Source organism: Mus caroli, chromosome 11, assembly GCF_900094665.2.
Source record: "Mus caroli chromosome 11, CAROLI_EIJ_v1.1, whole genome shotgun sequence".
In the NCBI taxonomy this organism is placed as follows: domain Eukaryota; kingdom Metazoa; phylum Chordata; class Mammalia; order Rodentia; family Muridae; genus Mus; species Mus caroli.
Window position 1 is genome coordinate 78,822,536 of NC_034580.1, and position 11,074 is coordinate 78,833,609.

Sequence of the window (11,074 nt, forward strand, 5' to 3'; positions counted from 1 at the left end):
GCATAAGAGACAGGCTCAAGCCTCCTCTCTCTCTGTGTCTTTCTCTGTCTCTCTCTCTCTCTCTCTCTCTCTCTCTCTCTCTCTCTCTCTCTCTCTCTCTCTCTCTCTGTGTGTGCACGTGTGCAAAAGGAAATCAGAAGACAGCTTCATTCCTTCTACCTTTACATAGGTTCTGGGGATCTAACTCAGATGGGATGGCTAAGCTTGCAAAGTAGAAATTTTTACCTCTGAACCATCTTGCCAGTCTCCTTTAAGTAATTTTTTAAGTTTCCAGTTTAATAGTATCAAGTACATTCAAACTGCTGTGCAACTACTACCTCATCCAGTCATAACCTCTCTAGCCTGCAAAACGGAAACCTAGAACCTATTCAATGTTACCTTTCTGCTTCTTCCCCTGTCAGCTTAGTGAGCACCATTGTACTCCCTGGTTTGATGGTTTTTTTTAGACAAGGCATTACTGTGTTGCTCAAACTGACCTCTAACTCGTGATCCTGACTTTAGCTTCCCAGTAGCTGGAGTTACAGGCACGCACCTCTGTGTCTCTTTTGTCTTTACAAATTGACTCCTTTAAGAGGCACATGTGAATGGAGCCAGCCAGTACCTGCCCTTCTTGACTGGCACATTCCCCTGGTGATACCAGCTCCTCAGTGTTCTTCCTTTTGGTTGTACACACCAGAATGCCTTCCCTTTCAACGGTGAGTAATATTCTACTAGAGATGTGTGCCTGTCACATTTTACTTACACACTCACCTACTGATGGGTATGTAGTGTCTTCTCCTTTTGTGTGGTGTGAATGAAAATAATTGCATGAGAATCTTTCTATGTATCTATTTTGAATTTTCGGGGCTAACACTCAGAAGTGATATTGCTGTGTGTCATGTTAACTTATCAAAACTCTGCTTATGCACTGCAAAATTCACATAGCGCCAAAGATTCTGGATAAAGTATTGTGAACCTGCCTTGTGATAATTAGACAAATGCCACTCAAACAACCTTCCCTCCTTATTTCTCCCTCCCTCCCCTTTACTTTCTCCTCGTCCCTCCTTCTTTCTCCTTTCCTTTCTCCCTCCCCCATTTCCCTTTTCTTCTAACTTGTAGTTATGTTATCACAGATAAACAGATAGCTTTAAAAGTTGATTCTTAGTGGCTGGAGAGATGGCTCAATAATTAAAGCACCTTTGCTTTTACAGAGGACCAGAGTTCATTTCTCAGCATCCATGTCAGGTGGCTTATACTGCCTGTAACTCCAGCTCCAGGGGGTCCACCACCTTCTTCTGTCCCCCAAAGGCATCTATTTGCACACAGGTGTACATGCACATACTCAGACATGTGCATGCATAAAAACAAAATAAGTCTAACTAAAATATTGGCATTCACTTCTTATACCAAAGCAAAAATTAATGATTTTGGCAGTAAGGATTAAGCTATCAACTTATCCAGCAATCATCTTCCATTGTTCTTTGCTGATTTCTTTTATAGAGTTGGTCTACTGTCTTGGGAGCTTTCACATCCACAGAGCCAACCAAGGAAACATTTCCTGAAATATAACTGGAACACTAGAGACTTTTTGCCATGATTCCCTGGACAACAATATAGTGACTGTTCACTGACATTTAAGTTGTTTTAAGTCTTACAAATATCTAGAGTTTTTTTTTTTTCACACAGATGTGGGTTATAGACATGAAATCTGTGGATTTTGATATCCACATTGGTCTAGGGTCCCAGGACACTCAGAAATGGTATGGCTTACACTGAGGAGGCATGTAGATACATTGTACCATACTTCATGGGCCTACGTAGACCTTGCAAAATCCAGAAAAGATCCCAAATGACCATATCTTTCTATACTCCATCCCAGGCTGGCCCCCACCCTAATTCTACCACTCACTAGCCTTAATCTTAAACTTTTGATTCAGTTTTCTTATTTATAAAATGACAGCAACCATGATAGTGAAGGAAAATATACAAAAATCATTGATGGCTTACTGTTTTCCAGTACAAAAAAAATGCAACGTCCCATTGTTTGGTATGACATCTGCCCCACAGTAGCTGTCCAGCACATAAGAAGCACTAGCTAATGCATTTGTCAAATAAAAGAATAGCGTGATTAAATGGTCTTGGGTTGAATTGATTACCTGCCTGTCCCACTTCTTCAAAATGATGGCTTTGTAGAGGTGGTGTCAGACACTTCAACCATCATGCCTCCTGTAAGACTGCTATCCTCCCACTTAAATTTTACTCCTATTCTTACGAGTTAATGCTTTGTCCTGTGTCAGCTAAATAAACTTGTCAAGCATAATTATTTCCCCAAGTGGGAGACAGCCTCTGTGTTGTGTTTCCTCCAGAGCCTAAAGGCTACAGACAGGCAGATCTATAACTTGATGCTGCTTCTAAGGGAATTCCATCACCATGTCAAGGATGGAGTATTTCCAGGAGGGCAGTGGTCTCCTTCCCTAGCTCCCCTCCAGTTCTGCTGTTCTCACAGACTTGCCCCCTGGGTTGAGAGGGCTCAAGTGAACTCACCTTGTATGAGGCCAGCCTGGGACCCAAGGACAACCAGAAGGATAAAGAATGAAATGGCAGTCTTGGAGTTTCTCATCCTCCTGGAGGACAGGCCCAGCTGGTCTGAGGATTTCTGCTCACTCCTCCCTGATTCTCTGGCCTGCCCTGGTATTTATAAGCTAGGTGGTTCAGGAAGTGCCAGAGTAGAGTTCAGAATGCTGTCCCTGACTACATAATACACAACAGGCTAGTTCTAAAAGAGGGAACAAGATTGAAAATGCAATAGGAAGTGGAGGGCCAAGAATGCAACAGGAAGTGAGGGCAAAGGTCATGGTGGGCTAGAAAAACAGGGGCAATGAGGGGGTGTTAGAGAGAAAGGAGCCCTCCACTCAGAAGTCTTCTTGGTGATTAAGGCCTGTGTTGGACTACATAGCTAGTAAGTGGTGGAATTAGGATAGGAGCTATCCTGAAAGAGGGTATGAAAAGACATGGTCATTTGCAATATTTTCTGGTTTTTGCAAACTCCATCCAGAACATGTGAAGTCTGTTATAAGCTGAGAGTCAAGAATTTCAGCATAATTAACAAAGAAAAGCTGCCTATAAAGAAAACATTCCTTATATATAGAAATATCTTAAAAAGAATGTTAATATAGCAATGGATTATGCTGCTTATATACTTATTAAATTGCAATGAACTATGTTCAATAATATTTGATATTTAGGTATGGCCTAATTCCTTTCACAGATGTGAACATGCAATTTTCTGAGAATCTTACAAATAAGACTAAACATTTCGTTATAGTGAAAGCTACCTCAACTTCCTTGTGGGATCCTCATGACTAAGGGCGATATCATATGAGCTACAATCCTCCTTAACGAACCTCAAGAACCACTCTCTGATCTCATCTACTAAAAAAAGAGAAAGTTCTTAGCAGCCCTTTGGGCTATAACTTCAGAGACTACCAAAGTTATACCTGTTGGCTGTTGTACCTCAATTGTAACTTAGCTGTGACTCTCTTGGGAAGTCCATGCCCACACCTGAGTGTGTAATGTCTGTTTCCCAAGTGTCTCTATTCACACTCATATATTTAAGTTTATGTTTTGTTTTGTTTTTTAAAAATCTCTTTCTAGTAAACTCCATCGCTAGGGTTGGAGAGGCAGCTTAATTGTTCAGAGCACAATCTGCTGCTACAGAGGACCCCAGTTTGATTCTCAGCAACCACAGTGGGCAGCTTGCAACTGCCAGTAACTCCAGCTGCAGAAGGATCTGACTGATGTTTCTGGCCCCTGTGGGCACTTGCACAAGCACATGTGTGCTGGTGCACAACCACCACACACACACACACACACACACACACATGCACACACACATATACATTATTAATAATAGCAAATAAATATTTTTTAAACCCTCCCATGCTGCTTCATATTGTCTGTCCTGAAATTTTTTTATTCAGTCAAGCACCCTGCTTCATCTGTGCTTAGGGCTCTGGAAAGAACTTCCCAGACTGGTACATGTAGCAGCATGGAGCTATGCCCAGTTCATGCCCAACTTACTACTGCTATTGATGTCTTTTCTGGTGACCGACCGCAAATGGTCCAGCTCCGAAGCAGTGTTGGTGAATTTTCTTGACGGCCACTTAGCTGCTCTCCTCTACCCTTTGGCTTACAGATTGCTCTCATTTCTCTCTGTTTCTAAGCAGAGACTCACACAGTGTTTGAAGAGTGACACTGGCTTTGAATAGAGGAGTCTCCTTAGAGCTGTTTATACCCCTCTCCTGGGTCAGATGGAACAAACATGGTAGTCCAAAAGGTTGTCACCAAAAGGTGTTCCACCGTGGTCTTACAATGTCTTTGCCTGTGAGAGGGCTGTCTGAGACTCTGTTGGTGTGAACCGACTCTGGTATGACTCCCAGAGTCTCTAACCCATTTTGAATCCAGTGTGTTCTGGATTTGAAATGCACTAGGGAAGGCTGTTTCTGTGTGTGGCAGGCTCCAGCCCCTCTCTTGAGTCTAAAATCTTCCTATTGCTCCTCCCAACTCTTGCTTTTTTTGTCTGCTTGCTTTGAGACTTGTCCCCTCAGGTACAGGGAACTCTGTGCTCTCTCTACCAGTCCTGCATTTCTGGCTTGTGTTCACAGCCAAAGCTTTCTTCTGCTGGAGATGCAGATTCCATTTTAATTCCAGAGTCTCACCAGAGGATGTTCCAGGCATCTAGAGCTTGCCAGTGTGTCAATAAGCAAATTTAGACTCCATGTTTCTCATCGCAAGAGGAGGTTAAAACCCCACACCTTGGGTGTAGCTGTCTCTCTAAACTTTCGACGAGACACAATTATGTATTCAGAGGAGATCTCCAGGGAAGCCTGGGAAGAAACGAGACAGGACACTAGGGTCTGGTCCAGGTTGGAAACTCAGTGTGATATCCCAGGACATTTCCTTTTACTCGTGCGGGCACGCAGAAGGGATAGCTCAGTCTCAGGATAAGTTAAAAAGTGGAGGAATATGGCTCAAAATATCATTTTAGGAAATTTTACCTTTAAAGGCATTCTCTCTCCCTCTGGCTCAGCATTCATAATAGGAATAAAAAATTATGTAGATTCTGCACAAATTTCGTATTTTAGCCCTCACCACTGTCTACACGAGCCCTGCTGGATGCACTCTGTACGCTTTGTTATTAAGGGTTGCTGCTTTGGAGGTACAAATGTTAGACTAGGGATTGTTTAGTGCCGTGGAGGAAATAGTCAAACCAACATCCTAACATAACTACAGCCTAACAGATGCATAAATAAATAAATATGCATGCATAAATAAAAGCTACAGAATCTTTGCTCTATTTTTTTTTATGAATAGCTATCCTGTGTACTGTCTACTTGTGTTTATAGATTGCTTACACGGCACCAGATTGTCTTAGAAGATAAAATGATTGTTCATGTAATCTAAAATATTTAATTAGCCCAAATCCTTTTTAGCACATAGTATGACCAGAGTTAGAGAACAAGAGTCCTGCCCTTAGCAGTCTCAGCGGCTTAAGCTTGCCTACTGTTCTCCATTCACCAGTTAAAGAGGTGAGTAATGACGAAAGCCAGAAAGAGGGAACTAACAGAGAGGTCTAATGTCCCCGGGCTCATCTGGGGACCAACATGAACTTTAGGTTTAAGTAGAAAGGGCTTAAAACAATAGACAAAAAGTTCTTTGAAACTGGACAGTCTCGGTCAAGGTGTGGTCTTGTTGATTTTCCTCTGTTTGGGTCCTACAAGTGTGGTTAAGATAACTCATTGCTTGGAGGGACAGCTGGCTTGCAGTGGATGATTGCTCCTGTTCCAGGGTGTGGCTTCATGGATGGTGGCTCTCATCTGGAGTCAGGTCTGTTAGGTGCTATGCTTCCTGGAGTCCAAGGCTTTGGACAATAGCTTCCCTGTGTGCTTTCAGTTTTCCTCGCCTGGTTATACGCTTACCTGTGAGATACTGGCAAGAAAAGGAAGGTGTTGTCCTGCCTTGGGCTGCACTCTGAGCCCAGATGAAAAGCTGGCACCTTTTGACACAAGAAGTTCCTAAGGACCTCTGGCAACAACACTGAAGTTCCTAACGCCCTCATTAACTTAAATCTGATAGAAGGAAAAAAAAATCAAGTGTCTTTAAATGGAAGGTTATAGCTTAGAAATTTGTGTTTGGTAAAGAAACTTAGAAAAAGGAAATGCTTTAGACAAGAAAAGGAGTTTAGGTGGTAACTTTGACTTAAAATAAAAGGATTGTTCCAAAATTAAATGGCAAGAAGAAGTGTGCACAAACCAGAAAGAAAATGGACTCACATGCTGAAGTAAGTTTAAGTAAGTTGTAATAGAAGAATGTTTAATAAAAAAAAAATCTTCAAAAGTCACATTCGGGGTCATATTTTGTCAGTTGTTCTACAGTCAGACAATGGGACCCCAAATTATCTTTTAAATTGTTGTTTGAAGTTTTCAACTGTGAAAAAAAATTTATTTGCAGCTTAGAATGCCCAAGGGAAGCAATTATAATCATGGGGACCTTCTCAGTCGATGTCTATAGCGCTGGGGAATAACACATTTTCCCAGGCTGATAAGGACCTGTCCTCAGAGAAACACCAAGACAAGGGGATTCCAGTGGGCTCATGCTTGCCACAGCTGTTAGCCTGGGCACTGGAAGAAATCTGCTCTCGGCAAGGGTCTAAGAAACCACCAGGGTTTTGCCTTCTCTACTAATCAGGCAACTGTGGTAAGGATGACCTACTCCCAGAGAGAGGGTGAACCTTCTGAAAATGCCCGAAGTGAATTCCCCTTTAAGTCACTGCAGACAACCATTGAAGGGCCTCAGGTGACTCTTGATATGGCTGATAAAAATAATAATTTTCTGGATTTGGAGAGGCGGCTCAGTAGTGGGCCTCAGTTTGTTTCCCTGGAACCTCCTGGAACTCTGGTTTCGAAAGCTGGGCGCCCTCTTCAGGAGTCTGGGGCATTTACCCTTGCCTCTCCTCCCACTTATACTTTTTAAATTTTTTTTAAAATGTGAATTTTCTTGTCAATGCTGGGCCTTTGCTGTATTCCTCCACTGATGAGTCAGGCGCCCCGGGCAAATTGAGACGTTGTACAGTAACCAAAGCTAGTAGAGATGCATCAGAGCTGAGGTGTTATCATCGTCAGCTCCAACCTTGGGATTTCCCCTCAAACATGACTCCTAAGAGAACCACACAGGGCCAGCAAGGTGGAAGCCCAAGTAGCCACCCAGGTGTAACTTGAAGATCATGTGTAGAAGAAGAAAACCGACTCTACAGAGTTTTCTGATCTCCACATATGTGTCAAAAAATTATTTTTTTGTTACTACTGAGAGACCTAAGCAAGAAACATAAGCTTAAGCAGAGGACCAGGACCCAGGGCGAAACACATCCAGCCAGTTGCAGCTGCTGGGAATCACTAGTCCTACTGCATTCCTTTCTGCACTCAAGAAATAATATTTCCTAGTTACCCTGGGAGTCACTGGTCTTTCCTAGCTATGCTGGGAGTCACCAATCCTACTGCATTCTTTTCTCACTTGGAGATACCATTTCAAAGGGTGCTAATCGCTCCTCTTCCATAGCAGCAGTTAATTAATGACTAGATGTTCTCCATAAGCCTCTTATCCAATCATGTAATGTCAAGGCTTGGAAACCCCCACTTGTGGTTTATTCCTTTAAAAACCTCCTTCCCCGTAGACCTTGGGGCTGCTCTTCTATCCTGTTGCAACAGGAAGGTTTGTGGCTCGAGCTCAAGCTTGAATAAAGACTCTCATGTACTTGTACTAGAGTTGTGGTTCCTGGTGGTCTCTTTGGGGTTTTTGCAATATGGGCACAACACTACTCCATTACTGTAATTTTGCTACTCTTATGAATCATAATGTAAATATCTATGTTTTCTGGTGGTCTCAGGTAACCCCTGTGAAAGGATCATTTAACCCCCAAAGGGTGGTGACCCACAGGTTGAAAACTGTTTTAGGCACTCTTGGTATATATCAGCCTTACATGATTTCCCTTTTAAATTAATCCCATTGTGGGATTCCTGTAACATATCTTTTATTCTCCTATAAAAATAATTGTCATCTCAGAGGTTTACTGCCTCAGTCTGTTTACCTTGGCCTAGCCCTGGAAGGTTCTAGCCTCCATACAATCTAATCTAGGCCTAGAGTGTTTTCAGCCTCTGAGACTTACTGCTGAATAAGCTCACCCTTTTCTAGTTCTTTCTGAACTCTGGCTGGCTGATTCAACTCTGTTGTTTTGGCTCAAACTTCTCTCCAAGGTGACTGATTCAATCTGGCTTCTCTCTCTGGGCCTCTCTGCTCTGCTTGGCCTAATACTAGCTTGGGCAATATGTCTTACTCTTTTAACTCCTTCTCATTCTTTGGCTCATTCTCTCTTTGTATCCTGTCTCTGTATAATAATCCCAGTAAAACTGCCTCCTCCCTTTCTCACTTCACTGTCTCTTAAATAGCTTCCGTTCCCTCTCCCTTCTTAAGAGAGTTGGGCATATCCTATTCTGTCAAATATTTCTCTGATTCATCACTTTGTCTGCCACTCAATTAGATATCAGTTTCAAACACGGGCACTTCCTTCTACAAACTAACTTTGCTTTCATTGTTCAGAATTAAAGGTATGTACTAAGGGCTGAACCACACCACAAATACAAATATATTATTTTCAATAAATAGCACAGTCTCAGGGTTCACAGTGTAATCAAATATCCTGCAGCAGATTACTTCTTATATCTTTTGTTTTTTGCTACACGCTTAGTATATAGACACAGGTATGATTGTTTTTGCAGCCCAGAAACCTCATTCCTAAATTTAGAAGTTCAGATGATGAAGACAGCTGTGCTACAAGACCTGATGGCCTTGCTGTTCTAACAGCAGCCAAGCAGAGTGTGTACCGTGATTAGAGTGCTGTGCATATGCACCAGGTAACTGGGGCAATGTGTCCTCAGTCTTCCAAGATTTATATGCCCAAATTAAGTTTCTGTCATATTCTGCCTCAAGTTTTAAATGGTTTACAGACTTCATAATAGAAAGGCCCTGCGATTCTCAGTGCTAATTTTATGATCAAGTATAACAATACATACTGTTTATGTGGCCTGATATAACACCTTCTCTCCAGATTCCCTCAGAAAAACAATCTAGATCTACAAGCCCAGGACTTTCTTGTATTCCCTTCTACTTTAGACCACAATGGCTAAGACTTTAAAAAAATTGTGAGTGAGTGTGTTTGTGTGTGTGTGTGTGTGTGTGTGTGTGAACATGTGAGAGCCTACAGAGGTCAGAAGAGAGAGCATTGTGCCCCTGGATCTGGAGATATAGGTTGTTATGAGCCATCTCATGTGAGTGATGAGAACATAGCTCCATCCTTGGGAAGAGACCTTTTAACTGCTAACCTATCTCTCTAGGGCCCTGGCTGAGACTTTTGAACCCTTGATAAGCAGGGTTCACGTCGATGTTTAGCAGTGAAAAAAATTAAGAGTGGAGAAATTTAATGATCTTTGTCATCAATCCTTAAGTTTAAAAGCTCAAATTCTCTCAAGGGGAAACTGAGACAAGGAAAATTAAGGAGATGTGGAAAAGAAAAAGAGCACCTCACCATGGAGACTAGTTGAGACTTTTGCCAACAGAGAGGCAAGAATTTCAAGACCATTAACCTTTGTTGAGAAGATTGCTTACACAGAAGCAATACTCCTCGTGTACAGAAATATTTCAAATAAAAATGTGTCTTAGTCCCCTGTGACCCACAGCTTTACCTTATCAACTATAATCCTACCCCATGTGCCTCAGGAACTGAGCCATGATCTCATTTACTGGAAAAGGAGTTCCTTAGCGATGCTTTGATATGTAACCTCAGAAGCCACCACAGCCAGGCCTCACTACTGTAGCCACTTAAGCCTGACCCATTGGAGAAGTGCACGCCCACACTTGGTCATCGTACTATCATTTCCCTACATGTCCATCTTCCCTTTAACAACCAGGCCTAAATCAATATTAACCTTCTTTATTTTTGTCCATACTTTTTATTCATACAATATATTTTTGACATGTTTTCCCCTCCTCCAATTTCTCCCATTTTCTCTCCACATCCCTACCTACCCAACTTTATGTTCTTTTTCTCTCTTTCAAAACAAACAAACAAAAAAAAAACAGAAAAAGAAAATTGAGAAAGAAAGAAACATAGAAACAAAAATCAAAACAAGCAAAATATCAATAAGACAAATTGGCAAAACAAAGCAAAATGAAGCAAAAAGTTCATAAAATACCATTAACTTTGTAAAAACCTCTTCTTTATAAACTCCACCTCTGCTTTGTTTTTCCTCTTCCCAGAATTCTTCCTTATGAGAGCTGAGAAGGGCAGCCCCTCCTGACTGAGAACTCAGGCTGTGACTCTGGCTCCCACTCCCAGAGCTTCTGAGAAGATGGCTTGATAGCCTGTTTGGAGTTCCTCTGCTATCCGACCAGGTAGGGGCAGAGTAAATATTTTAAGGAAGAACTCCTTTCCAGACATTCTCTTGGCCTCTAAACAGTGATTCTTTTCACTTCTTTATGACTGGACCACTCCAGGTTCCCAGTAGCCAGTATGCATAGAAGCCCATCACGGGGAAACTCGATAATTTGTTGACCTGCCTGTGTGATTTTTCTCATGCTGTCTGTAGCAATTATATTGGCTTCTTCATTTGTCTATATTCCATATCTGATTCACAAACAAATTTTGACTCAACCTTGAAAAACATATCTAAAACATATTTCTTCTTGAAAGAAAAACCCGTTTCTCCTATAATTGGAATGCCAGAGTGGTTTGCTTCCTGTCACTTACAGATTCCAACGAGACGGGAATTTAATCTTTAAAATTGTGTTTTATGGGGTTCAAGAGGAGACTCAGCTGCTAAGAGCACCTTCTGGGTTTGCTGAGGACTGGAATTAGTTCTCAGCACCCACATTGGGTGGCTCACAACTACCTATAACTATGGTTCCAGGGTCTCTGACTCCTTCTTCTGGTCCCAATGGATATTGCATATGTGGGCACAGAACCCTCCACCCCCTCCCCACATAT

The 11,074-nt window shown here is 42.0% G+C and overlaps 1 protein-coding gene across 1 annotated transcript in view; it reads right to left on the minus strand.

The window, feature by feature from the left end:
- LOC110305675 (C-C motif chemokine 6) overlaps window positions 1–2,726 on the minus strand; it is a 5,334-nt gene extending 2,608 nt beyond the window's left edge. Inside the window, exon 1 of the mRNA XM_021177740.2 lies at window positions 2,524–2,726. Within this exon, the coding sequence (XP_021033399.1) occupies window positions 2,524–2,599 (76 nt within the window). The 5' untranslated portion in view covers window positions 2,600–2,726. The remainder of the gene's footprint in view (window positions 1–2,523) is intronic.
- Between the last annotated feature and the right edge of the window lie 8,348 nt (window positions 2,727–11,074).